Raw genomic sequence first — 27,262 nt, forward strand, 5'->3', positions numbered from 1 at the left:
CCAATCCTCTGGCCCTACCAGTCTTTCTCTCTCAGTGTTCTCTGAGCCTTAGGTATGGAAGTGTTTTGTAGATGTATCCACTGGAACTGGGCTTCTGCATTTTGACTGAGTGTGGCTTTCTGTGGTAGTCTCCATCTGTTGCAGAGAGAAGTCTCCTTGGTGAGGGATGAGGAACACTTTCATTGGGTATCAGGCAGAGGCTCTCAACCTTCCCAATGCTGACCCTTTAATACAGTTTCACATGTTGTGAAAAATAAGATTATTTTCATTGCTACGTCACAACTATAATTTTGCTATTGTTATGAATCATAATGTAAATATCTGTGATTGTTTTATGTGACCCCTGTTAAAAGGTCTCTTGACCAGTGCCCAGGAAGGTCTGACCTACAGACTGAGAACCACTGATAACCATAAATATTTAGAGTGTAGTTAGGGGTTGTGCTGGTTTAGTAAAGTGGTGACTGTCGGACCTCCTCCAAGTTCTGTGACCTCACTAACCCTGGGTAGTCGGCTACGTTTCCAGCACCTGGCATTACTTAAGGAATAAGTCTTTTTTTTTTTTTTAATGGCTTTTTTGAGACAGGGTTTCTCTGTATAGCCCTGGCTGTCCTGGAACTCACTCTATGGACCAGGCTGGTCTCGAACTCAGAAATCCACCTGCCTCTGCCTCCCAAGTGTTGGGATTAAAGGCGTGCGCCATCACCGCCCGGCTAGGAGTGAGTGTTAAGTCCAGTTAGGAAGCTGTTGATCCAAAACACAAAGGAAAAAAGCCACAATTTATATCAAGGGCAAACTGTGTTGCTCTATGATAGGGGTTACCCAAAGAAGTGGAGGTGTAGCTGTTATGAACTACCTCTAGTTCTGTGGTCATAGATTTTTTTTGTAAAGAAACAAGGAATTGACTCTGTTCTGTGAATCCGATGAGAACTGCGTGGTTGATGGCAGCCACGGAAGCCATGCCATCGACAGAACTTGTGTGGGTTACTAGGTACCATACTTCTTTCCTTTTCTTCCCTCCAACCATTTCTAGCTCTGGCAGGCTGCCTAACCATAGGCTGGTCCATCGGCGATCAGCATCTGCTGGGTTCAGGCCAGTGCACGGTGGCTGTCCTGTTGTCAGCCTTGTCAAATACAGTGTTCCTTTTACTTTCCTTTTATTCTTTCTTTCTTTCTTTCTTTCTTTCTTTCTTTCTTTCTTTCTTTCTTTCTTTCTTTCTTTCTGTCTGTCTGTCTGTCTGTCTGTCTGTCTTAGACAGGGCCTCTCTATGTAGCTTTGGCTATCCTAGAACTTGCTATAGAGACCAGACAGGCCCTGAAATCACAGAGCTTGCCTTCTCTCCTAAATGCTATGATCAAAGGCTTGTGCCACTATGCATGGCTTCTTTATAAAATTTATATTACCATTCAGTTTATTTTGTGTGAGTGTGGGGATGCTCATGTAGTGGTCAGAGAAAATTTGCAGGAGTCAGTTCTCCTTCCACTCTGTGAGTCCCAGGGCTCAAACTCCAGTTGTCAGTGTCGGCAGCAGGCACCTTCACCCACACACTCTGCTGCTGCCCCAGTTTTCTTTCCTTTTTGATCATTCCGCCCCAGCCTCTCGAGTGCTGAGAGTGTGCCTGGCTGTGCTGTCTGCTTGGTACCTTTTCTCCATTTTGAAAAGGGAGGAAGATGGAAGCCAGGGTCTCACAGGAGAGGCCAGAATTACACCACAAAGCCGCACTCTCAGATCCTGAGTCTTTTTTGTTTGTTTCAATATATGTGTTTGAATGTTGTTTTCTGGGGCTCTGCACGTGTGCTACACCTTCAGGTGTGGAGATCAGAGGACAACTTGCAGAAGTTGATTCTCTCCTTCCACCTGTGGAGTCCAGAGCTCTACCTCAGGCCAACAGGCTTGGCTTAAGTAAGCACCTCCCTTTTCTTGAGCCAAGGCTGCCCCAGACCCTGACTCTTTTCAGGCATGTGCTCATGTGGTGTGGCTAGGCTGGCATGAAGCTCTGTAGTAGAGTGTTCACCTAGTAGGTATGAGGTCCTGGGTTTCATGCCCAGCATTATAAATCAATCAATCCATAATCTGTGCAGGCTAGAACCAGGAAATTCAATAAGCAGACAACAGATATTTAATATGTAGTATTCTGGGAGAAAAATAAGACGAGATAGGGTGTGCTGAGGGTTTCTGCTCTTTAGCACAGGAGTCAGCTGATCCTCACATAAATGGTATCTCAGAAAGGGTTACAGAGGGAAGAAGAGCTGGCCCAGTGTAAGCCTGGGGCCCAAGTTGTCCAGCAGGCGGAGGCAGAAGGAGCACAAGTCAGTGTGGCTTGCACAGTTTGGTGAGAGTCTGCTCAAAGGAAATAAAGCGCTGTGCTGGGGAAGTGTGCACAGTGCTCAGGTCTATACTGTGCTACCCATGTGAAGGCAAAGTCAGCTATGAAGCGGTGGTCCTGGGGAGGAGGGTGTGGGGCAGACATAAGGCAAGGATGAGTGTGGCTCAGGGCCCTTTTGGCTCTGGGGCTCATGAGCTCTGACTTATGGCTACTGTGACCTCTGCACCACAGAGTTCTCCAACCCATGAGTCCACCACATCTCCAGAGCTGCCTTCAGAGACCCAGGAGACTCCAGGCCCTGGCCTGTGCAGGTGATACCCCTTCCTAGTCCCTATCTGTACCCCTGCATATTCTCCAAGTCCCCACGAGATCTCTTTCTCCACAGCCCCCTGAGAAAGTCGCCCCTGACACTTGAGGACTTCAAGTTCCTGGCAGTGCTTGGCCGGGGTCACTTTGGAAAGGTGACTTGGGGGAGGACTTAGGGGCTCGGAGTTTTACCCCAAGGGCCTAGACTGTCCACTAAAGCCCCTGTTCCCACTGTGTGCCAGGTGCTGCTGTCTGAATTCCGCTCCAGTGGGGAGCTCTTTGCCATCAAAGCCTTGAAGAAAGGTGACATTGTAGCCCGAGATGAGGTTGAGAGGTGAGGTTCTGCCCTGACCTTGGGAATTTTTGGAAAACAGACCAAGAGTGTCCTCTACTGAGCATTTCAGTGAGAGGGATTCATGGACGAGAACCCCCCTCTTACTGTGAGTACTGTGACTCATCTGTGACCCCTTCCCTTTCCAGAGTGAACTCTGAGATGTCTTCCTCTCTGCTCATGGTGTAACAGTCCACTAGAGGTCACACAGTCACAGGCAGGAGGTTCGGACTCAAGTGTCCAGTCTTGGAACTGCCTCGGTTTTGGGGTCAGGGTCCTAGGTTAAAATCATCCTCTAACAGATGTGCTTCCAGATGCTGGGAAAGGCAGGCCTTCCTTAGAACTTAGCCTCCTGATGTGTCTGTCAGATGCCCTTGGAGCTCGTCGTCCTCTTACGACTGTCCAGCACATTAAAGAGGAGGTCGAGTCAGAGAATTGTTCACAGTTCTTGATCCCTGTGGAGGCTTCAGGCTGTCCCTAGACTTCCCAGCCACCTTTTTAATGACAAAGAACTTTAATAACCAGGAACAAAAGCTCAAATAAGTAAGAGTTTATTTATTAATCTGGGTTGCAGAGCCCAGTGTGTCTGCCTTAAGGCGCCTCTGTCCTGATGCCACTGCGGTGCCACTGCGGTCGTCGGCCTGCTTCTCTGCGGGCTGGGCTTGCTGTCCTCTCACTGACAGGGAGGGAAGCCTCTCACCACTGATCAGACCCCATGCTTCAGTCCTCACACCGAGCCTGATGAGCGGGCCAGTGCTTCCCAAGCCCGTCCCCAGCATGGACTCAGACTGTCTGTCTGCCTGAGCCTTGCACCCTTACCCATTTCCCAAAATGAGAAAAGAATCCAATCGCTCAAAATTGCACAGCAGTGCAACTCAACAGATACCTGAGTGAACCTGGAGGGCATGGGTGTAGGAGGGGCAGCTGGGCTCTCTGACTTCTGCCTCCTGTCCAGCCTGATGTGTGAGAAGCGGATTTTGGCGGCCGTGACCAGGGCAGGACATCCCTTCCTGGTGAACCTTTTCGGCTGTTTCCAGACCCCAGAGCACGTGTGCTTTGTGATGGAGTACTCGGCGGGTGGAGACCTGATGCTGCACATTCATAGCGACGTGTTCTCAGAGCCTCGGGCTGTGTGAGTCTATCCCAGCACCACGCCCCTCCTTCACACCACCCGAGGCCCCGCCTTTCTGCCCCACCTCCTAGCCCTCCACCCTCAGGCCTTCCTCCTGCACAGCTTTGGGACCCCGGGGGTCAGGGACTTTGGTGCCTGAGGAACCAGGCTTGTGCGATCTTATGCATCTCCGCAGCTTCTATTCCGCCTGTGTGGTGCTGGGACTGCAGTTCCTCCATGAACACAAGATTGTCTACAGGTGTGTACGTGAGAATGTTCTGCCCACAGACTGGACATGGTCAAGCTCTGCACAGAGCCCCGATCCCTACCCAGTCACCCCTCTTTACATCCCCTGACACCCCCATTCCCCAGGGACCTGAAGTTGGACAATTTGCTCCTGGATACTGAGGGCTACGTCAAGATCGCAGACTTTGGCCTCTGCAAGGAGGGTGAGGGGCTGCAATCCTGGGATGAGAGGAATAGGGGGTGGGCTACCCTCTGGTGCAGCTGTATCTAGGTGGTCAGGTGACATTTTCTTCTCTATGGGCTTTGCTGCCAGCCACCTGCTCACCCTAGCAGCTTCAGAATAGTTCACCGCTCTAGCCCCATCTGGGTCACCCCATACTGACCTGGGGTAGGGCTGGATGGATATTTGGAGCATCTCATGCTCCTACCCCCCTAGCAACTATAGGCTCACGTGGCCTTGCTCTCCACCCCACCCAGGGATGGGCTATGGGGACCGGACCAGCACGTTCTGCGGAACTCCGGAGTTCCTGGCGCCGGAAGTGCTCACAGACACATCCTACACGCGAGCAGTGGACTGGTGGGGACTGGGCGTGCTGCTCTATGAGATGTTGGTTGGAGAGGTGAGGCCCAGGCTGCCTTTTTTTTTCTGTAGAGAACATGCATGTGCCTCAGAGTGAGATGGGAATCTGCTCCTACTATGTGAAGTATGATCTGGAACCGGCAGCCTTACCTCTCTAATCTTTCTGTAGTTGTAAAGTGGGATACTTACCCCTGTAAGCCAGCAGCGGTGCAAGAGTGTCCCCTGAGGGGTGGGGGCCTTTGGTAGTGCTGGGTGTGTGGACTGGCTAAAAGTGGGATTTTACAAACCCGCAACCTCTGCCCCCCAGTCTCCGTTCCCTGGGGATGATGAGGAGGAGGTATTTGACAGCATTGTCAACGACGAGGTTCGCTATCCCCGCTTCCTGTCTGCAGAGGCCATCGGCATCATGAGAAGGGTAGGCACACCTCCCACCTCCCGACCACCTCCGGCAAGGTAGGCTGGGAAGGGGTCTCGGGACTGGACTCAGATATAGATCGACTCCTGTGCATGCTCACAGCTACTGCGGAGGAACCCGGAGCGGAGGCTGGGATCCACTGAGCGCGATGCAGAAGATGTGAAAAAACAGCCTTTCTTCCGGGTGAGCGGACCCCTCCCCATCCTCTCAGTCACCCCAAGGACCTGAGTATTCTTCTCAGCTCCAGTTCATTCCCACCCCAAATCTAGTAGCTGTATCTTAAAGAGTTTTGTAGCCCCACACCCCACAGCCACCATGACTCTTCACAAATGTTACCTCCGTTTGTCTGCAACCTTCATTTCCCTTAATCGTCATCCCCACTGCTTCTCCAGGCCCATATCATCATCACAGGACTTACCCTAGACTACCTCAGACTCCCTTGATTTATCTGAGTTCCCAGTCCCTCCCCATCTTATCTGCTTCCTGCTGATCTCTAGACTTCCCTTCAGACCCCTCAAACTCCATCATGACTCTCTCTGTCCCCCTCTCCACAGTCTCTGGGCTGGGATGTCCTGCTGGCCCGTCGCCTGCCTCCACCCTTCGTGCCTACACTTTCAGGGCGCACAGATGTCAGCAACTTTGATGAGGAGTTCACTGGGGAGGCCCCCACACTGAGTCCTCCCCGGGATGCACGGCCCCTTACAGCTGCGGAGCAGGCAGCCTTCCGGGATTTCGACTTTGTGGCCGGAGGCAACTAGCCCCAAGCCCCTGCCTTACCCAAGAGTTCTTGATTTTTTAAAAAACAAGCCTTTGGGATTTACTCCATACATGCATTTTCAGCCTCTGTGTGCATCTGGACTGGTGTGCTTGGAGCAGGTGACAGAGGCAAGGCAGACTCTTGGGGGCAGGACTGATGGGGCTCATTTGAAAGGTCAAGATGGGAACATGCAGTAGTGGGCTTAGGGGTGTATTGGGGAGCATTGGGGTTTTAAGGCTGTGTGGGTAGAAGGTGTTGAGATTCTTGGGATAGTTTGGGATAGATGCTTGCAAGAGTCTATTGGGGTGGTGACAGAGATGGGAAGTGAATCCAAAACTTTGCTCTATTATGGAGAGCCCAAATCTTAGAACTAAGGTTGCGGCGCTGTGCGCATGCTCTTCAAGCTGCTGGCCTGGGGAGTCCCACCTCTGGTGTTTCGAGCATCCCATGTATCTGTGCCATCTCGTGACCAACGTTAGAACTGTACTCGTCCCCAGTGGAGCCTCTTTCATCCCTGTGCGGTGACAGTGTTGTGGACCCACAGGACGCAGTGCCCTAGGCACACTGAGTTTGAGACTCTATGCCCTTGAGCCCAGCCCAGAATGGTTTGGCTTAGCTTCTGGGCCCATTCAGAGGTGACTGAAACCACTGTGCCGGGAACTACGCAGTGAACTGGCCTCCCAGGCACTCTTGGTTAGGCCCAGCTCCGTTGGACCACCCTTGGCACTGACCCTCAGTGGTAGGAGGCGAAGCAGTTGGCGCAGCATGGCCTGGCGCAGCAGGATGTACACCCATGGGTCCAGGATCTGGTTCCACGATGCGAGGCGTACAGCCAGAAAGAGTGGCCGCTGCAGGGAGTTAGAGTTCCAGCCCCCGATGGCCAACACCACCAACACCTGCGAGAGAAGCAGGTGTGAGCAGTGGAGCCCGCGGGAGAGAAGGGGTGGGGTGGAGGGTCAGGATGCCAGGGCGAGCCATGCAGGACAAATAGGATCTGTGCAGGAAGGAGAGTGACTAAGCAAAGGTCATCAGAGATTGCGGAGAATCCGGCTATAGAAGACCCAGTATTACAACACACATAGGACTCTAAGGTCAACAAGCTGGGAAGGAAGAAGGCTATGAATGGATGGAGCGGAGGGACATAGAAAGTAAAAGGCTTGAGTGAGTGAGACTATTTACGGAGATCCTAAAGAGAGTGAAGAAAAGGGTCCCGGATAGCAGAGGGGCAGGCTTTGTCTGCAGGCAGGGTCTTCAGGGGGCAGAGCCCAGGAGGGGGCAGAAAAGAGTTTGGCTTGAGGAGCGACTGCGCCCCTCACCAGCAGGGGGCTCCAGCAGATGCACGACACCACCATGATGCCCACGAGCTGGCCCACCATTTCCACATCGTGTGCGTGAACCCTGCGCGCGGAGCCGCCGCCCCGAGAGCTGCGGAGGGTGGCTGTGGCTGAAGTGATGGATGAGGCAGACGAGGCGGAGGCCAAGCGGGGTCCACGAGATCCCCAGCGCCGGCGATCATCGGGACCTGCGGTCACTCGGAACCGTCGAGAGCGACGCCGTCTCCAGCGGGCACGGAGGAGCGCCAGGCCGCTGAGCGTATTGCACACTAACGCCGCAAGGAGCGCGGCCAGGCCAAGGCCAGCGAAGAGGCCGGCAAGCAACGCCTGGCGCCAACCTCCACGAGGCCCAAGGCTAATAAAACACCAGGTGCCAGGGTACTGTAGCTCGTAGCGACCCACGTGTACCAGTGGCAGCAGCGCCACCGCCAAAGCCATGGCAGCCAGCACGGCTAGTGCCAGGCGTGCGCGGGCCACAGATACGCGCGCCGCGTGGATCAGTGGCTGCGTGACACCCACACAGCGCTCTACGGCCATGCCACAGCCAAGCAAAAGTGGGCACAGGCCGAAGAAGACCATGCAGCCACCCAGGAAATGACACGCCCCGCCAGCAGGCGCACGTCCCGCAGTATATAGGCGAAGCACCAGGGCGCCCGGGATCACATGGCCTGCTAGGTCGATGGCAAGCAGGCTGGCGACGAACAACAGGAAGGTGGCAGCCGAGCGGCGCCGCCGCATTCGGCCTGCAACCTGGGCCAGCAGCGCCAGCGCCAGCACGTTGGACACAGCACCCAGAGTCATGGAGAAGATAGGCAGCGCTGGTGATGTGCCATTATCGCCTGTTGGCAGCACCACAGATGTATTGGGGAGCCTGGGTGTTGTGCACGTTGCTGCCTCATCCGCTAGGCTCAGGTTAAGCCCGCAGGGGCTCATATCAGTGGCCAAGAGGGCTGCGTAGATAAGAAGAGGGCACAGTGAGGTAGGGTCCCAACCTTCTGTGCCCAGGGCACTGCCACATGACCGTAGCTGCTCCATTTCGGATCCTACTTCACCTGTCTCTGCCCCCATCTCTTGTGTCTGGCTTCATTCTGCTCTCGTATCTGCTGGGGGTCTTGACTGACCTGGCACGGGTCCCGGGTATCTAGCCTCATCTCCACCTCACTCCCACCTCCAGGTTTCCACCCCATCAGTTTCCTAGTCCATGACCCCATGGGATAGACCCTTGCCCACTTCTGATCCCAATTTCCACTTTCGTGTCTGCCTGCCCATCTCTCCGTTTTCAGAAGTCTCCTTGGCTTGCCCTGGAACTGGCCAGGCTAACCTTAAATTCAAAAGATCCACCTGCTTATGCCTCCTGTGTCTTCGGATTAAAGGCTCACACCACAACTAGCTTTGGTCACCTTTTAACTCTGTCCTTGATGTCCCCATTCCAACACCGCCACCACTTATAGTTCATCTCTTCCAATGGCCCTGTGCCTGTCTCCAGAGACTGACCCAATCGGCAGTTAGATCTCTTCCCCAAACAACCCATCTCTACACCTATAGACCAGTTCTTGTGCCCCAAGGCCTCTATGCCACATCTCTGGTCTCCGTGGTCCTCTCTGTCCCCACAGACCCCTGCTACCCCGAACCCATCTCTGATCTCTATGGTGCTCTCAGATCCCATGGGCCCAGCTCTTTTCCAGAATCCCATCTCTGCTGCCCTCTCTTGTCTCCACGCAATCTCTCACCAGTCTGGCATTGCCTCATTCAGATGCCCATCCCATACCCCTATTTGAACCGGCCCCTGGCTTGTCCATTCTCTAGTTGAGAGGAGATGGACAGCCTAGGGCTGAGAGCCATTAAACAGCAAGAGAGCAGGAGGGCTATAGCTAGCCTTCTTTGGCTTGCTATCCTCAATGTCCCAGCTTCTTACCCAGTGCTGCTCAGGATGCAGGGTCCCCATGGCCTGGAACTTGGCTCCTGCTGCCTGCTCCAGCTACTCCCTGGCTCCCGGCAGGCCGCTCCCTCTTCCTGGGGCGGCTCCTAGGCTTCGTGCCGCCTCCACCCGCACTCCACTGGCCTCCAGGGGCTGCTCCACCCCATGCATGCCTGCTCTCTGGGGCTGGGAGCCTTGAGTGGGCAAAACTGCTGGCAACAGTCAGGGCAACTGGGCCCAGCTCCTTCCCGCCAAAGACTGAGGTTCTCTGAATTGGTTTGGTCTCTGTGACCCCCTCCTCTCAGCGGGGCAGGAGCAAACCCCCACACCCTCACCCGGGCCTCTTGCCCGCCTCATTAATAAAGCGGATAAAATCTAAACACTGGAAAATGTGAGCATCGCCTGGGGCAGGCTGGGAGGGCTATGAGTTCCCGTGGGGGGGAGGGGGGCAGGAGAGTGAGTGTGTGTGTGAAGGAGTGTTGTCCTCATTGGGCTTGAGGGTTTGGGAGTTGCCTGGGTGTGATGGGAGCTAGCAATGCCTCCTACCCTTGTCGTTATGGTTGTCACAGTTGGGCAGAGGTGGGCAGCCTAGACCAGGGCAACAGGGAGTCATCCTAGGAGAAGAGAGGTGGCTAAATGACTCAGGGGAGCCAGGCTATCATCTGTAACCTGCCTTACGGGGAGGTAGGCAATTCATAGGGCACCCTGCATCCATAGCTATGTCTCACCTTGTCTTGAAAAGGGGCACACATGCAGCCACTGTCAGCTTAGTCATAATGGGGGAGTAAACACTGGCTAGCACTCACCATTGCTGACTGTAACATCTATCCCTCCCCCACCCCCCATATGAAACTGATGCTTGCCTCAGCACTGGGTGTAAATCTGTCATTTTAAGTCTGTTCGCAGCCCCAGAGCACACCTCCTGATGTAGTCTCCCTTAAACCAATGCCCATGGACCCCGAGAACTTGTCCTGAGACACATAATCACATCTCTGTTTATCCTGACCCCCCCCCCTCAAAAAAAAAAAAAAAAGAATACACTAGAGACCCATGCACACACTGAACACAGGTCCCTGAAACTCAGAGCACCCAAGGCTTACCCACAATAGTCACAGCTCTGGTTCAACCTGGCTACCAACCACCCACTACACATGGTCCCAGCTGCTCCCAGCAGACATGCAAGACCCCAGTATAGGACTTGGGCTACAGTTCAGTGACAGAGCACATCCTTAGCATGTATGAAGCCCTGGGTTCTACTATCAGTACTGAAAATGGGCTTGTGATCAGGGATGGCAAGTAGCCATCTGCAGGGCTTCTGTCCTACATCCAGGATACCCATCTCCTGCCTGGTACCAGGGAACCAGTACCACTCAGCCTTCCTGCAGCATCTCTGTTGGGCTCACCCCAAACATTCCTACTGGCTGCTAGAGAGAGACCTCTGGCCTGGTTCCCCTTGTTCCAATTGCCTCCCCTCTCCCCAAGTCTGGCCAGGGTCCCACCCTCACCCTTTCCTTGATCTCCCTAAATCCTAGGATGAAATGGACTGTCAAAACAAGCTTGGCAGGTTTACATCTCTGTGAAGCACTGTGCCATGGATGCCTGTCCCCTGAGAATAACTAGGGTAACAGGGCAACAGGCCTTGCTGCCACACACGGGGGCTTTCACACAAGAGGAGCATATGTGAGGCCTTGGTGAGTGGGGAACCAGGTCTGAACCCCAAGCAAGCCAGAAACTCCAGCACTGCCTGGAAGCTTGACGGCGTCCAGCCAGGGGGAGGGGGCAGTGGGGCAGCCAATTCCTAATTCAATTTGGAATCCAGGAGATAGATTTCAGCTGCTGCATTCTTTCCCTGGCCACCCCTCCTTCCCCAGAGACAAACAGCTCCCAGAGTAAAATCTCTATATCCAAGAGAGGGTGTGTTGACACAAAAGCCCACTGCCTTCCTCCCCCTCCCTCCTCATTGTCTAAAAACAAGGAACCGGGATTCACAGCAGTGTCCACTCAAATGGGAGGTAACAGACACCAACTGAGAGGGCTCCTCTCAGGTGGGAGATGCCCAAGGTAAGGCATTATTGCCATTCTGCATTTCTGGTGTCAAGAAAGCAGGGAGAGCAGGGAGTGGTGACGCACACCTTTAATCCCAGCACTATGAATGCAGATGCAGGTGGATCTCTGTGAGTTCAAGGCCAGCCTGGTCTACAGAATGAGTTCCAGGACAGCCAGAGCTACATAGTGACTTTGTCTTGAAAATAAACAAAGCAAAAAAAGTAAAGTAGGGAGGTCATGACCCCAAAGAGAACTGAGGCCCAGGGGAACAGAAGGGGCAGTTGCCAGCTGATGGTGGGAAATGTCGGGGACAGAGGTGACGGACTGCCCAGTGTGTTGGTCCCTCCCCATGCGAGTACTCTATTGAGGTAGGTGGGGAACCCGGCAGGGGTTGGCCGGGGACCCCAACCAGGCTGGGCACCGTGGTGGTAGTGATTGGAGTGGGGCCAGGACCACAGGGCATTTGCACCCCATGCCTTTCCCAGGCTGCTGATTTATGAGCCTCAGCTGTGTGCCCAGGTCCTGGCTGTGGCACCCCTTCTGGAAACCCCAGCCAGGCCAAGCCAGGTTATCTCAAGGTCCAGGTTCAGTTCCAGTCTTAGTAGCGGCCAACCTTGGCATCCCCGATGGCTCCCCAGACATCAAAGACGAATTCATCTGGGAATGCGAAGTCACCGAGCCGCTCATCCAGGGCTTCTGCCAGCTCGTCCGGGTTCCTTTTGTCCTTTCCCAGCTCCACCATGGTGGCAGCTGTCAGGCAGGAGAAAAGATGGAGGCACAGATGTCATGATGGGTAGAGGTGTAGGCTCAACTCAGCCTGGGTGAGACCTGGAAGCCCACTCCCACCTTCCAGGCATGGGTGGGTGCCCCACTCACCCAGCTCCGTGTCTCTGATCCCCATGTAGCTCTCTAGCAAGTCATCCACCTTTTCAATGGCCTTTTCCTCAAAGGCCGACGGCTGTGGAGGGCGGGGACAAGACAGCACAATAACGTCAACAGGTGCTGTGATACGCACTGGATGCCCGCAGTGCTGGGGATGGCTCCCAGGGACTCAGCAACAGCTCTACCAGTGAGCTGCATCCCCAGCTCCTGGTTTTGTTACTGTTACTTATTTTATGTAGAGGACTGCTTTGGTTGCACATGTGTATGTGTACAAGTGTCTGCCTGGGACCTGTGGAGGTCAGAACACTGGACCTCTGGAACTGGAATTAACAGATGACTGTGAGTCACCCACTATGGGTACTTTGAACTGAACATGCGTGATCTGCAAGAGTCACACGTGCTCTAAACTGCTAAGCCATCTCTTTAGTCCCCAACACCCAGACATTATTATTCTCATATTGAGGCATATTCTAAGTTGCCCAGACTTTGAACACTAAATCTCAGCTTCCCAGCAGGTAGCTAGGGTTATGTGTGCGTGCGTATCCACCCTGGGCTGGCTTTCATATATTTTCATCTAAGACCTTGGCGACAAGGTCTTATGGTTTGAGCTGCCCTTGAATGTGAATCCTCCTGCTTGAAACCCCATGTCTGGCAGTGCTTTTTGTTTGCATCACTAATGTCTGCTCTGACAAGAAGTTACCGACTCTTACTCTCCAGGGAGGAGTCCCCAGGCTCGATGGAGCACGGCAGGTCTCAGAGCTGGGAAGAGTGGGTTTAAGCAGAGGTGTCCAGAGTCTTTTACATAATTAGAATGCGGCCACTGGCCCAGGGTGGCTCACTCACCAGATCCTCCACTGTGGCAGGGCCCCGCGATCGGAGACGGAGGGTCCCTCGGCCAGTGCCCAGTTGTGGGCCTGAACCAGGGTGGCCACCGGCTGAACGCTGACTGATCATATCTGTGGGAGGTAAAGATAGTGGGGAATTTCAGCATACAGTAAGTACAGTACTCAGGTATCTAGGCTTCACACAGCCACCTCTCACCATCGCCAGGTTCTGCAGGCTCCTTGGGAGAGGGGCTGGGTTCCAGGAAGGCAGGACTTTGCATGGAGCGTGAGGGGCAGCTGGGAGTCATGCAGAAAAGCAGCTGGAGAATGGAGGGTAGCTTCTCTTTGAAGGACTGAGGTATGAGAAGCGGGAGGATAGCTGCTGAGTTCCAGATAAGCCCTTTCTACCCACACCAGGGGCGCCTCAGGCCCATTCCAGAGAGTTAGTGAAGCCAGGTAGAGACGGGGGCAGGGCACAGGAGCTGTTCAAAGCAGCCAAGCCTCACCTCTCCAGGCTGAGGGGGCTGGCCAGGGTTGGGGGCACTTGGCTGGGCTAATGGCTCCTGGAAGTCGGGTGTGGGGGCAACTTCCTTCAGGCTAGGCTGTCAGCCAGCACTTAGTTCTTGGGTAGGGTGGGGCTGTCCCCATTTTGCATTGCAGGCTCGGGTGCCACCTGCTGGTGGTTCCCAGGACTGCCATCTGTATTTCTTAAGAGCTCAAGGTCATCCCAGTGGGTGGTCCAGGGTGCAAGGATGGCTCACCAAAGGCCTTTCGAGGCTCTGTGAGTTTGAGGGTGAAGGTGCGGCCTCGGGGCAGCTCCTTGAGGAGCCTGGCAACCTCGTAATGCCGACAGCCCAGCAGGCTCTGCCCGTTGATGGCTTCAATCATGTCCCCCACGCTGATGAGCTGAATGTGGTCAATCACACTGCCTTCCTTGATGCGCTGTGGAGGGGCAGGCATCAACCCTGGAAGCTCCACTCTAGGTCCCGCTACAGACCCTGGCCACTGACTAAGGGTGTGCCACCCACCCGGGCACCTTAATGAAGGCGTAGCCGGCTCCGTTGTCGGTGATGGTGAGCCCCAGAGCCTCCTCGGACTTGAACACTTCCACCTCTTTGCGCTGCCCCTTCACATGGGCAAAGATGAAGTCTTCCAGGCCGATCTGGCCCCCCAGGAGCTTGTCCATGTCCACTTTGTGGGTGTTGAGGGTGCAGAACATCACCTACAGAGGTAGGGCAGGATGCTCATTCCTTCCTCCCTGGGTCCTCTTTCCCAACACATCCCTACCCTAGGGACTGGTGACACCCAGGGCCAAAGAGAGGTCCACTGATTCACCACATACTACGAACAGGGTTTCTGTCGTGGTAAAAACTCAGAGCTAGCTTGATATAGAGAAAGTACTTGATACCTACTGAGGAGTGACTGGACCCTAGACTCCCACCCAGCCTTCTTACCTCCTCCACTGGAATCTCTGCCCCACTGTCGCCCCCCCCCCCGCCCCCCGCGGCTTCTCAGCTTCAAGCTTGGAGTCATGCCTCCAGGGCATCATGGAGAAATAGAAGCTGCTCCTGACCTCCAGCTCCCAGTGTTTGGGGGGGCACAAGCCTCCCAATACCTTATGGAAACCCAGCTACCACGTGTCTGTCAGTCCTCCACAACCTACCAGGACACAGGCTACTTCAGACCTAATGGGAAATTAGTATCCGCAGACACACAACCTCCGAGCCTCATAAGGCCAGTTGGGAACACACATCCCCAACCCCCACCTACTAGAGTACAAGCCTCTCAAGGCCTGATAAGAACTCAGTATCCTCCGGTAGCCACGCCTCTCAGATTCAGGGGCTGCTGGCCTGCGAGGAACATGAGCCCTAGCTCATAGGAATACGTGGCCAGGCCTGTGGCTTGCTCTTAAGGGACCTTGGTCCTACTGATACCTCAGCAGCTGGTAGTCGGAAGGCCTCAGCGATCTTGCCGTACAGCTCCTTGACATTAGTGAAGCCCTCGATGCGGCCTGTGGGGCTGCCGTGGGCCAGCTGGGTATGGAACACGAGGCGAGGCCGGAGGGCAGCAGGAGGTGGGGGCAAGCCCATCTGGGATTCCCCTGCTGCGCTTCCACCCAGGGGCCCAGGCTCCCCAACACCCAGCCCACTCCGGCTTGGCTCCGCCTCCTCATTTTCCACCAGAGGCGGTGCTTTCTTCCTTCGCCCCAGTCCCAGTGGCATGAGCAGCCAGAAGTGGGGACTCGGCCGGGAGACCTGCAGAAAGGGAACCGGGCTTCATTCTCTGAGTGCCACCCATCACCACCACATATTATCAACATCAACCAACATGGTTGTGCTTTGCAGAGCAGGGTTCCTTAACCCGGGGGTCTGGTGCAGGCTGGTCAGGTGCTCTACCACTGAGCATCACGTAGCTGTTGATGTGAATCGGACTCCCGAGCACGGGTGTCAGGATACCTCCAGAACTGCCGCCTGAATCAAGCTGTGCTGAACTTGCATTCTGTCGAGGCTTGCACCGACCCTGACTGGCTGGCACTGTCCACAGAGCTGCAGCTTCTCCCATACACTGGAGTCAGCTCTACACTCTTAAAGCTATGAAAACTAGTTCCGCTGTGCTGTTTAAAGAGTAACAACAAACGATCCTGTCCATGTTCAGCACAGGAACAGGGCTCTCCCCGAATCAGCCACTTCTCCCTCCCTCACAGGTTTGGTTTTGGCTTTGTACATGTGGACCCACCTCCCTAGACTGCTCCTTACTTTTTTTATTTTGAGGCAGTTATCTCTTAGTTGCTCAGGCTACCCTTGAACTTGCAGTCCTCCTGCCTCAGACCTTAGAGTAGATGGGATTACAGGGATATAGCAGCACTTCTGCCTTGCCCAAGTATTTTCTGTGTACAGTGGATTCCGTCTGGGCACCCAGAGCTGATGTGAAGCTAGAGAGCTGACTCTAGAGACAGCCCAGATGCTGGGGTGCAGCTCATGGGTGGAGCACATGCTAATGATGACCGGGTTTCATCCCAGCATCACTATGCACAGCAATAATCCCCACTGAAATACCTATTTACAAGCCCACACTACCTGCTGTGACCTCATTCAATCCTCATTCCCATGAGGTCCCAGATGCGTCCTGCTCTGACCACGCCTGCTGCGCACTCTCTGAAGGGAGGATAAGGCACTGGCACTGTCCTTTGCTTTCCACGTCTCTGAAAAAGACTCTCAACTTGTAGTCCAGGCTGACCCAGAACTCACAAACTCCTGCCTCAGCTTCTCAAATGCTGAGAAGACAGATGGAAACAGCACACCCAGCTTCCTTTCATTTTCCCCATCAGCTTCCTTCAGTAACGCTGTGTGCAAAAAACCCGAGTTTGGATCTGGTTTATGTAAGAAAACAGATGTGGCCAGGCGTGGTGGCGCACACCTTTAATCCCAGCACTTGGAAGGCAGAGGCAGGCGGATTTCTGAGTTCGAGGCCAGCCTGGTCTACAGAGTGAGTTCCAGGACAGCCAGGGCTACACAGAGAAATCCTGTCTCGAAAAAACAAACAAACAAACAGGAAAACAGATGTGGTAAGATGCGCTTGTAATCCCAGAGCTGGAGAAAAAAAGAATCCCTAGGGTTCAATGCCAACCTAGCCTACTTAGTGAGTTCCAGGTCAATGAGAAACCCTGTCTCAAAAACCAAGGAGGGAGGCTGGCAAGATGGCTTGGTGGGCAAAGGTAATTTACCATCACCCCTGCATGCCTGCGTTTGAGCAACTGGGCTCACATGGAAGGAGAGAGCCTATAGTTGTCATCTGACCTTTACCTGTGCACTGGGCTATGTGTACCTACACAAAGACATATGCACACAAAACAAACACATGGAATAATAATAATAATAATAATAAAACCAAAGTGGACAGCTCCTGAGGAGGGACACCCGAGGTTGTCCTCCAGCCTCCATAGACATTTGCACCTGCACAGGTGTGACACACACACACACACACACACACACACACAGAGGAAACAAAACCCTTCTGAGTCTCTCCTTCAAAGCAGAGTGCATGGTCCCTGCCACGCCCCTTGAGACAGGGCTGGCAGATGACTGGTTCTGCCACTGAGTTCTAGCAGAAAGAGGCATGTGACACATCCTCATAGAAACATTGAATTACTGGGGTAAGATCCTCCCTACACACAGTGATCAGCGATGGCTGGCTGTGCTGATGTCCTCGCGCTCCTTAGTAACTGAAGCTGTGGTGGTCTACAAGAGAATGCCTCATAGACTCATAGATGTGAATGCCCGGTTCCTGCTTAACAGACTGTTTGGAGAAATGTGTCATTAGAGGGTGGGTTTTGAGGTGTCAAAAGCCCACTCCAGGCCTGTCAGTCAGTCTGTCTGTCTCTGCATGACGCCTCTGAATAAATTGTAAGCTCTCAGCTGCTGCCCCAGCACCCTGCTTGGCACTTCCAGGCAAGCCTCTGTGCTCGGAAGGTAGAGCACTCTGTGACTTCCAGGCCTGCCTGCCCTTATAGTTCCAAGCCAGCCAGAGCTACTAAGAGAAAGCCTGTCCCTGGCCTCCAGCACCCACCAAAAAAGCGTATGTGTGCGTGGGTGGGCATTGTGTGTGCTCCTGTGCTCAGAGAGGCCAAAGGAAGCAGTGGTGTCCCCAGTCGTTCTCCACCTTAGTCCTTTGAGGCAGGGCCTCTCAATGATTCCCCCCGCCCCAGCCTTGGGCTAGCCCCAGCAATGCTGGTCCTCACCAGAGCAGCAGCACTGGTCTCTGAGCTGCTCCTCTTTTATTTTTTCTCTGTCCCTCCATCTAGCAAGCAAACATATTTTAGGGGGCAGTACTTACTATATTCATGCACTTATTTTATTTATAATTAATTTTTAATAATAATAATAATAATAATTCCTGGCTGTCCTGGAACTCACTCTGTAGACCAGGCTGGCCTCAGACTCAGAGATCTTCCTGCTTCTGCCTCCCGAGTGCTGGGATTAAAGGCATGTTTATTTCCCCCTCCCCAGGTTCATTTTATATTTTTTTTGGCCGAGTCCTGCTATAGTATCTTGATTAGTCTTGAATTTCTGGTCGATGATCTTCCTGCCTCAGCCTCCAAGTATCTGGCTTTCAGCACATGCTGCCACGCCCAACCCTGATTAGCAGCATCATGCTGGATGTACAATCTGTTTACCACACTGTAGACATAGTAGGTATTTAGGCGGCAAATGGGGTGAACTTCAGCCCACAGCTGCCTGCTGAGCCGTACCCCTACTTTGGTCCATCTCTGGGAAGAAAGCTATTTTTTCTGATTTACTTACAAGAGCTACAATAAACCAGCTGGCACTGACCATACACTCCAGACCCTTGTAACACGTGGCCCAGCAGCAGTAAAAACCTGGTGTTAGAGAAGCCCTGGTCCCATCTCTAGGACCTCTCTCTCATACATCATCCCTCCAGGATAAGAATATTCTAGGTAGCAGGGAAGGCACAGAGCGCTGTCGTAAAGAACTTCACATTCAGGGCATCTCTGAAGGGTGTGGCTGGAGTGGAGGGAAGGAGGGAGGAGAAAGGGGAGCAAGAGAAGGTGGCATTTTTCTTCTGGTAGTGCTGGGATGGGGCTAGGCCTCCAGAACACTAGGTAAACAATCATGGACCACACCCAGACCCTGATTTCATTTTCAGTCACTTGTTGTCCAAAGCAAAAAAAGCCACAAGCTCCCTCAAGGGTGCTTCATTTGCAATCCCCCAGGAAGTTCCTTGGCCTGACACAGATCCTCAGGGACATTTCACCTTCTTGTCTTCCCCCTCCCCCACCAGGTAGCTCAGGCTGGCCTCAAACTAGCTATAGCCAAGGTTGACCTTGAACTTGTGATCCCTGCCTCATCCCCCAGAGTGCTATGGACACAGGTGTACATTACCATACCTGGCTAAATTCATCTCTCTTATTTTGAGGCAGGGTCACACTAAGTAGCACAGGCTGGCCTTGAACTCCTGATCCTTCTCCTCCTCCTCAGCTTCCGAACCAAACTCCACTTCCTGTGGACTAGGAACTGCCTGTGCTCTGCAGAGCCTCTCCTGAGGTAGAAGGGCACCCAGCTGGCTGGATCACATCCTCCTGAGAGGGCTCCCTGCTCAGCCATGCATGCTCTCTTCTCACTTCCGGAGCGCTATTCATCCCACTCATCCACACTACAAGCAGCCTCTGGGTCTTTAGGCTTCCCTCCAGTTTCCTGTCAAGACAGCAGCCAGAATGACCCTATAAACAGTCACTTCCTTCTCTGCTCTGATCCCCCAGGCACCCACTGTCCCTTATGCCCATGCGTCCTGCTCTTCCTTAGCCACTGGGGCCTCTTCCGTGCTGCTGCTCAGATAGTTAGGCCTGAGCTAGCTGCCCGCACCCTCCCTTACCCTTCAGCTGGGATGGGTATTTTATGTCTTTGTCCACTGCTAAGGGAGAGTTCTGTCACTAAAGTCTACCCCCCAGTATGTGGAACACTGGCTGCACATAGCAGCACAGGCCATCTCCCCAGATCACATGCCCTGCTTCCTGACCCTTATCCTGCTGACAGCACATTGCCTGGCAGGGGGCGCTGCGACTACTCTGTCCATTTGCTTTTGTCCTCTGGGATAATCAATAGTGCCCAATGCCTTTTTATACATTTTTAATGCTCTTGATTGGCTTTTTTGTGAATTGCCTGTTAACTCTCTGTTACTTTGTTTTTGGTTTTCGAGACAGGGTTTCTCTGTGTAGGCTGTTCTGGGACTCTATACACCAGGCTGGCCTCAAACTCAGAGATCTGCCTCTGCCTCCCAGGTGCGGGGATTAAGGGCTGGCACCACCACCTGTTTTCTTTTTCATCAACTTAAGCATTTTGTTTACATTTATCTACCTGATGTGTATGTGTGCACGCCTCAGAGAACAACTTAGCTGCCTTCTTTCTCTCCAACATGTTGGTCCTGGAGGTCAAACTCAGGTCACCAAGTTTAGTGGTAACTGCCTTTACCCACCGAGCCATCTCACCTTCTGCCCACCATGGGTTCTGGGAACCAAATTCAGGTTCCCGAGAAGAGCTTCAAGCACTCTCAACTGCCGAGCCATGTCTCCAGGCCCTATGTGCTCATTCATGGATGTGCAGGCACATTTGGAGGTTAGAGGCCGACCTTGGGTACTGTTCTCCAAGAGTCATTACTTTGCTTAAAAATTTTACTGAAGCTGGTTCAGCGGTCAAGAGCATTGCCTAGTCTCCCAAAGGACCTGGGTTCGAATCTCAGCATCTACATGGCAGCTCACAACTGTCTCTAACTCCAGCTTCAAGGGAGAATCTGACACCCTCTTGAGTGCATAGACATGAGTGCTGGTGACACATCCACACACATAAAAAAATGATCACTCTGAGGCTAGGCTGGTTAACACGGCAAGTTCTTGGACAACCAGAACTATGCAGTGAGACCCTGTCTCAAAACAAAAACAAAAACGGGGGGAAAAAAAAAAAAAAGAACAAAACCTCCAGAAAAACAAAAAACCAAAAATTACATTTGTGTGCATGTGTGTTGCCACAATGTGAGTGCAGAAACTGTAGGAGTCAGTGCTTTTCTTCTACCACATGGGTCCCAAGGATCAAACTCAGGGGGCCTTTACTTTGCTGAGCCATCTCGCCAGTGTGCCCACTCTATTTACACTGGGAAGTCAACTCAGAGTCTCCCATATGCTAGGCAAGGACTCTAGCACTAAGTTATAGCCTGTATCCCCAGCCCTACTTTGTCTGAGACAGGGTCTCTCCTGGGACTGAGCCCTCCACTTAGGTCAGCTGGCCAATGAGTCCCACACGTCTTCCTTTGTCCCCAGTGCTGGGGTAACAACAGCAAGCCACCATGCCTGGCACTTCCATGTGGGTCCTGACTGTCAAATTCAGCTGGCCCAGCAAGCACTCTACCATATGAGCTACCTCCTCTGTCTACATGGCTTCTGTATGGTTTTGTTCTGAGGAAAACGAATGGCTCAAGAATGAGAACTGAAGACCCTGAGGTGTGGCGAGGTGGTCTGGATGCAAGCCCCACCCTTGCCACTTAACAGTGGCCCAAAGCCAAGCTGCCTAACTTCATGAGGCCCCAGTTTCCGCATCTGAAAATCTGACAGAAGTCACATTTCTCGGGGTACTTCTGGGATTCCAAAGACTGCTGCATGTGGAGTGCTCATCACCTCAGGAAATGTTATTATTTGCATGGGAAACGAGTACCTTTTATCTGCAAGGAGGGTACTCTACCGATGAACCACGCCCCCTCCTCGATGCCTCACTGACTGATTTTAGGCAGGGGCTGTACCGCTGAGCCACGCCTCCAGAACTTTACATCCTCCCTTCTCTGGCCCAAGAGCACCCCAGTTCCTATGCCTGGCAAGGCCTTTTCCAGAATTCTCCAGGCAGCCGGTTTGCCTCAGCCCACTGAAGAGTTTCCCATGGTCTACAGGACTTAGGCCTATGAACTTATATGCTACTCTGACAACATATCTCATCTTCCAAGCTCTCCGCTGTTATTGATCTTTATGTCTCTGGTTTCTAAGTTTGTTTTTTGTTTTTTTGTTTTTTTTATGAGAATGAGACTGCATGTCTGTCTGTCTGTCTGTACCACTTGTGAGCCTGGACCATGCGGGTGCTGGGCATCAAACTCCCAGTAAGTGCTCTCCAGCACCTGTGTCTCTATTTCAGAATGCGAACCAGATGGTAACAGTCATTTGACCTGACGAAGGGATCCACAGTATAGGGGAAAACAAGAGAGAGAGAGAGAGAGAGAGAGAGAGAGAGAGAGAGAGAGAGAGAGAGAGAGAGAAAGGAAGATGTGTCCTGTGTACCAGGCATAGCAAACTCCCGTGAATCACATCTCTAGCTTTATTACTTGTGTCGCTATTAGACGCTTTGCTCTGCCCGGGTTGTGTGTGTGTGTGTGTTTTCCAGGACCCTGGTGCCCAGTGATGCTGAGACCGCACAGCACTTCTTACAAGGATCTACAATGGCTGCCTGTTACCTGATTGTTTGTTCCCCACCAGACTGCAGGAAATTCTGTCCCGTGTTTGGAGTCTTCTAAGCAAAATAAGCTGCCAGGCACAGTGGCTGCTCAGTCTCTGTAGGTGATGGGTGCATAGTTTAGGCGTAGGGCACCTGCCTAGCGTGTGAAACCTCGGTCGGGTTCCACCAGGGCTGAATTGTAGAATGAATGTCTTACATCCCCGACTGCCTGTGGTTCAAACCCCCACAACATGACTGCTAGAGAGCTAAGTGTGTGTCTCTCCGGTCTGTCTGCAAGGAGCTGAAGGGAAGTGGGTTGGATGGATTTCCGGAGTTCAGCACTCTCATCCCAAAAAGGGCCTGAAACTCAGCAACCCCCCACCCCCGCAGTCACAGAAAAGCCAAGTGGGGGGAGCAGGAAGCAAAGGAAGGGGGTTGTTCCAGGGGCTCAGATAACGCCTGGCATAGGGGACACCACACCTGCCCCGGTCGTCCCTCCCTCCTAACCCCGGGCACAGTATTGCTTCGGGGAGGAAGGCAGGAACTTCTGATTCATTCTTGAAAAACCGGATCCTGAAGGTTTCATCTCTCCAGTGTTTCCGGGGCGGGGGCTGAGGGGCGTGAATGCACAGCTTGACCGGTCTTGGCCGCCTGTAGCCCCCGCGCTCCCCAGACACCAAGTCTCTATACTTCCAGTCATCCCTCTAACAGTGAAGAGTGGACAGGGTGGGTGTTGAGGAAATGGGGTTAAGCGACCCATGGTATTTGGGCCTTGCCTCTCCAGCTCAGAGAAGGGACACGAGGGCAACCTGGAAGCTGTCTAGTGACGCGTGGGCGCGGAGAGGAAAGCAAAACCCAGCAGGTGCGGCTCCGAAGTGAATATGGGGGTGGCGGTGGGCGTGAGTCTAGGGGCTGATCTCTGGGACTAGTTTCTGGACTCAAAGGATACGGGTCCCTAAGCCCCATGGGTCATTTACTAGCTGTGTGACCTTGAGTAAGTTACTCCACCTCTCTGGCACCAGTGCCTCACTTCTAAAACAAGTTAACAACACCTCCCAGGAGGGTGTTTTGATTCAACGCTGTGCAGCATAAGCGCCGGACGAGGAAACACCGATCTCGGCTTGCGAGGGGGAGTCATCAAACTAGTGCTGCGGTTGTTACTGTTATCCCGACCTGGGTCTCGGTGTTCCCCCACCCCACCCCCCCGGCCAGCTTTGCGAAGAGGCCTGGGAAGGGTCGGGAACACTGACCCACCACCAACAGGGAGCGTCCTGAGAGCAGAGAGCAGGGGCGGACCAGAGGCCCGGCCAGCGGGGAGGGGTCCGTGTTTGGGGTCCCGACGCGGCCAGCTCCACCCCACCGCCACGGCTCCACGCCCTGGAGGCCGCCCCCCGGGCGGGGGACACTCACCTGCGCCGCCGCCACCGTGCGCGCCCTGCTCGGTCCTCTCGAAACTCCGCCCGGCTTCTCCCTGGGCCTCCGGGACTTGGGCGGGGCCGGCGTCCCGGGCGGACTAATCAGCGACGGCCGTGCGCACTCGCGACCAATGGGCGCCTCCCGTCGGAACGCTCCGGAGGGATCCCTCCGCCGTGCCTCGGGCTCCCCCCACTGTGTGAGCAGTGGTCCAACCTTACTCGCTCTAAATGGCGAAGGGCTGAACCATTGTGAGGCTGCACGGGTTGGGAGACGGGTGGTAGGGGTGGGGGAGCTGGCAGCGAGAGTCAGATGACGGGGTTTGGAGGACTGAGTTCTGTATCCAGGAAAGCGCGGTTTTTGAGAGGTCAGCGAGAGGCCGGGGGGCAGCCCCAAGCCCCTCTTCCCTCCCAGAAAGATGCTTTGATTCCAGAGGGTGGACCACAGTGAATAGGGAGGGTCCCGCGTGTCTCCGCTTCTTCCACTCTACACAATAGACAAAGGCGATCGCGCATTCATTCAGTCTTTCAATATTTAAGTGCCCCTGCCTGGTACCAGGCTCGGTCCTGTCTCTATAGACACAGGATGGAGTATACACAATGTTAGATACAGGGTGTGCAAAGGCTCCGAAGCTGCACATAGAGCTGCAAAACTGTGTAAGACTCTATGGAACGTATCAGAACAGTAGAACACTCGACTTGTCAATTGAGCACCTACTGTATGGAATCGAAGCTAATGACCAACCAGTCCAGGCTTCTACCATCAGGGACGATGGACTCTTTCTCCCCCTTCTCCTTCGTTCTTCTAGGTGCTCTAAGGTTGAACGTAGACCCAGCTCCTCCTCCTCTTGGAGGATCAGCTTGGGTCAAGTGCTCAAGGTTGAGGCACTGTCACTGGTGGATGCTAGGCTGACAATCTACTTTCAAGCCACTTCTCCTGCTTCCCTTTTATGAGTTTATCTCCATATAACTCTGAGTTTACTGTGCGTATACTTTGTCATCCACTTTCTTACCTTTTTTAAAAAATATTTATATTATATTATATTTATTATTATATCTAAGTACACTGTTGCTGTCTTCAGAAGAGGGCATCAGATGTCATTACAGATGGTTGTGAGCCACCATGTGGTTGCTGGGATTTAAACTCAGAACCTTCAGAAAAGCAGTCAGTGCTCTTAATCACCGAGCCATCTCTCCAGCCCCCACTTTCTTACCTTTTAACACACACACACACATACACACACAGAGAATGAGGAAGGGAAAAGGGAGGGAGAAAGAGGGAGGGACAGAGAGAGAGGGAGAGGAGAGAGAGAGAGAGAGAGGAGAGACTGGAAATTACTTGAATCTTTGAAACCTCAAAGCCAGTAACATACTTTCTCCAACAAGGACACACCTCCTTCCAAAACAGTTCCATCAAGACCTTTTTAAAAAAACACTGTTTCTTCTTTCCTTCCTTTTCTTCTTCCTCCTCCTCCTCCTCCTCTCCCTCTTTCTCCTCCTCCTCCTCCTCCTCCTTCTTTGTTGAGATAGGGTTTCTCTCTGTAACAGCTTTGGCTTTTCTAGAACTCACTCTATAGACCAGGCTGGCCTCCAACTCACAGAGACCCACCTACCTTTGCCTCCAGAGTACTAGGACTAAAGGTGTGCATCCTCACACCCAGCAGTGAGGGAACCAAATATTAAAGTGTATGAAACTATGGGGGGTCATCATTATTCAGAGCCCCGCATCCCATTCTCTGCCCTTCTTAGGCTTGTAGCCATATCATAATGAGAATGCATCCAGTCCAATTCAAAAGTGCCCGTAGTCTACCACAGTCTTGACACAGTGTAAAAGTCTAAAGTCTCTTTTGAGACTCAAGGCACTCTCTTAACTGTAACCCTCTGTAGAATCAAAAAAAAACAAAAAAAAAAACCAACAACAAAAAAAAAAAACAAATTCTGTACTATTTCAAAAGGGAGGAAAGGGGCATTATGGGAAATACTAGACCTAAGCAAGACCCAAACCCAACAGAACAAGCTCCCAATGCTATCGTTCCATGTCTGAAGTCAGAGGGCTTAAACGGTTCTGTCCTCCCAGTGTTGCTACAGGTAACAGTGCTTCTCTTTTCTTTGAACTTTTATTCTTCTTTTATACATTACATCCCAACACAGTTTCCTCTGTCTCCACCCCTCCCAATTCCTCCCCACCACCTCCCCTTTCCCACAGATCCACTCCTCCTTTGTTTCCTTATTAAAAACAGGAGGTGTGGCGGGCCTCCCAGGGACACCCACTGAACATGGCCTAAGAAGATACAGCAAGAGTGGCATATACCCTTATATACGGCTGAACGTGGCAACCCAGTGGGAGGAAAAGAGTCCCAAGTGCAGACGAAAGCATCAGACACAGCCCCACTCCCACTGCTGGAAGTTCTACAAGACTGACAGCCTCACTCCCACTGCTGGAAGTCCTACAAGAACACTAAGCTACACAGCCGCAGGCATATGCAGAAGACCTAGCTCAGACACATACAGGGTCCATGTTTGTCACTTCAGTTTCCATGAACTCTTATGAGCCCTGCATAGTTGATTCTGTGGGCTGTGTTCTCATGGTATCCTTGACCTCTCTGGCTCCTACAATCCTCCTTTCCCCTTTTCTTTGGGGTCCCCCTGGGCCCACCTAGTGCAACAGTGATTCTAAATCCAGTAAGCTGACACCACTATGCTGTCAATATGACACCAAACTACAGTGCATTAGGGAGTAATATTCCACCCGTGGCCCCTAGACCCTTTTCTCACATTGTAAAACTCAATTTAGCCCATCGCTAAAAGACCCTTAGCTTTCAAAGTCCCAACTCTGGTCAAAAGTCCAAAGTGTCTTCTCTGACTGAAGGCAGTTTCCGGGGTGGGTTGACTGTGTTGTGGGAGTTTCCCTTCACGGCTTTGGCTCCCTGCTGATCGGGTACATACACCCACCCCAGAGCTATCTTTGGATCTGAGAAAGAAACACACACACACACACACACACACACACACACACACACACGCTTATTTTTAAATGCCTTGTCTACTTCAAAGGCTGGACACTCCTAAACCTTCCCCTTCTACTCCAGGCCCAATCAGGGAAGTGGTCAGTGGTCGCTTACCCGGTTGTTTGGCTTTATCTCCTGCCGCTCCTGCGTCCCATCTTTCCCCGAGTCATGGTGATACTGCACCATTCCTCTCTGCATCCTCAGTGTCTCGCCCTGTGCTCAGTCATTGGCTATTGGCATCTTTATTGATCAATCAAAAACCAGTCGGGGACAAGAACCTTCAGAGTGTGGACACTCAGATTTCCGATTGAATCGAAGCCATAGCACCAATCTCCAACAGAAGGTGAACTGTTCTCCTTAGGCGTCTATGGTTGAACATTTGGTCCCAGCCTGGCAGTGCTGTGTGGGAAGGTTGTGGAACCTTTAGGAGGTGTGGCCTTGCTGGAAGAAGCATGTCACTGAGAGGAGGTTTGAGAATTTGTAGCCTATTTCCACTTGTATGTAACTCTGTTTGTGCTATCAGACTGCTGTGCACCACTGTGGCTGCTGGTTATACTCCCGCTGTTGTCTTCCTCACCATGACAGAGAGGAACCGTGAACCAAAAGAAACCGTTTCTCTCCTAATTTGTTTTTGTCGGGGTATTTTATCACAGAAACAGAAACCAAGACAGAGCTCCTGCAAAATCAAGCCAAAACTTACCACATATCATGGCACAGAGTAAACCTGGCCGTTGCAATAGCCGGGAACGGGAAGGAAACAAGGAAAAATTGGCTCAAAGCAAAT

General features: G+C 52.8%; 3 protein-coding genes across 5 annotated transcripts in view; 1 reads left to right on the forward strand and 2 right to left on the reverse strand.

Annotated features, from left to right (window-relative positions):
- The window catches only part of Pkn1 (protein kinase N1), a 30,326-nt gene extending 24,188 nt beyond the window's left edge, over window positions 1-6,138 (forward strand). Inside the window, exons 13-22 of the mRNA XM_021169479.3 lie at window positions 2,556-2,635; window positions 2,710-2,785; window positions 2,873-2,964; window positions 3,917-4,093; window positions 4,269-4,331; window positions 4,445-4,521; window positions 4,796-4,938; window positions 5,206-5,313; window positions 5,416-5,496; window positions 5,868-6,138. Coding sequence (XP_021025138.1) covers window positions 2,556-2,635; window positions 2,710-2,785; window positions 2,873-2,964; window positions 3,917-4,093; window positions 4,269-4,331; window positions 4,445-4,521; window positions 4,796-4,938; window positions 5,206-5,313; window positions 5,416-5,496; window positions 5,868-6,071 — 1,101 coding nt within the window. The 3' untranslated portion in view covers window positions 6,072-6,138. The remainder of the gene's footprint in view (window positions 1-2,555; window positions 2,636-2,709; window positions 2,786-2,872; window positions 2,965-3,916; window positions 4,094-4,268; window positions 4,332-4,444; window positions 4,522-4,795; window positions 4,939-5,205; window positions 5,314-5,415; window positions 5,497-5,867) is intronic.
- Window positions 6,139-6,265: 127 nt separating this feature from the next.
- Ptger1 (prostaglandin E receptor 1) lies at window positions 6,266-9,603 on the reverse strand. Of its 2 annotated transcripts, XM_021169480.3 has the most exons (3): window positions 9,320-9,603; window positions 7,387-8,354; window positions 6,266-6,966 (listed from the first exon to the last, which is right to left on the reverse strand). In XM_021169480.3, exons 2-3 carry the CDS (start codon window positions 8,335-8,337, stop codon window positions 6,700-6,702), a joined length of 1,218 nt encoding a protein of 405 aa, XP_021025139.1. In that variant the 5' UTR covers window positions 8,338-8,354; window positions 9,320-9,603; the 3' UTR covers window positions 6,266-6,699. The 2 variants fall into 2 exon arrangements, with proteins under 2 accessions (XP_021025139.1, XP_085699897.1); XM_085843771.1 differs by lacking the exon at window positions 9,320-9,603 and having other exon boundaries at window positions 7,387-8,661.
- A 1,838-nt stretch (window positions 9,604-11,441) lies between these two features.
- On the reverse strand, window positions 11,442-23,566 carry Gipc1 (GIPC PDZ domain containing family member 1). Of its 2 annotated transcripts, none has more exons than XM_021169924.3 (7): window positions 23,469-23,566; window positions 15,009-15,329; window positions 14,111-14,296; window positions 13,836-14,016; window positions 13,094-13,206; window positions 12,245-12,326; window positions 11,442-12,118 (listed from the first exon to the last, which is right to left on the reverse strand). In XM_021169924.3, the coding sequence occupies exons 2-7, from the start codon at window positions 15,294-15,296 to the stop codon at window positions 11,967-11,969; spliced, it is 1,002 nt and encodes a 333-aa protein (XP_021025583.1). In that variant the 5' UTR covers window positions 15,297-15,329; window positions 23,469-23,566; the 3' UTR covers window positions 11,442-11,966. The 2 variants fall into 2 exon arrangements, with proteins under 2 accessions (XP_021025583.1, XP_085699898.1); XM_085843772.1 differs by lacking the exon at window positions 23,469-23,566 and adding an exon at window positions 16,152-16,174.
- Window positions 23,567-27,262: the final 3,696 nt, after the last annotated feature.

This window comes from Mus caroli, unplaced genomic scaffold (genome assembly GCF_978045245.1).
Source record: "Mus caroli unplaced genomic scaffold, Mus_caroli_1 scaffold_10, whole genome shotgun sequence".
NCBI classification, from domain to species: domain Eukaryota; kingdom Metazoa; phylum Chordata; class Mammalia; order Rodentia; family Muridae; genus Mus; species Mus caroli.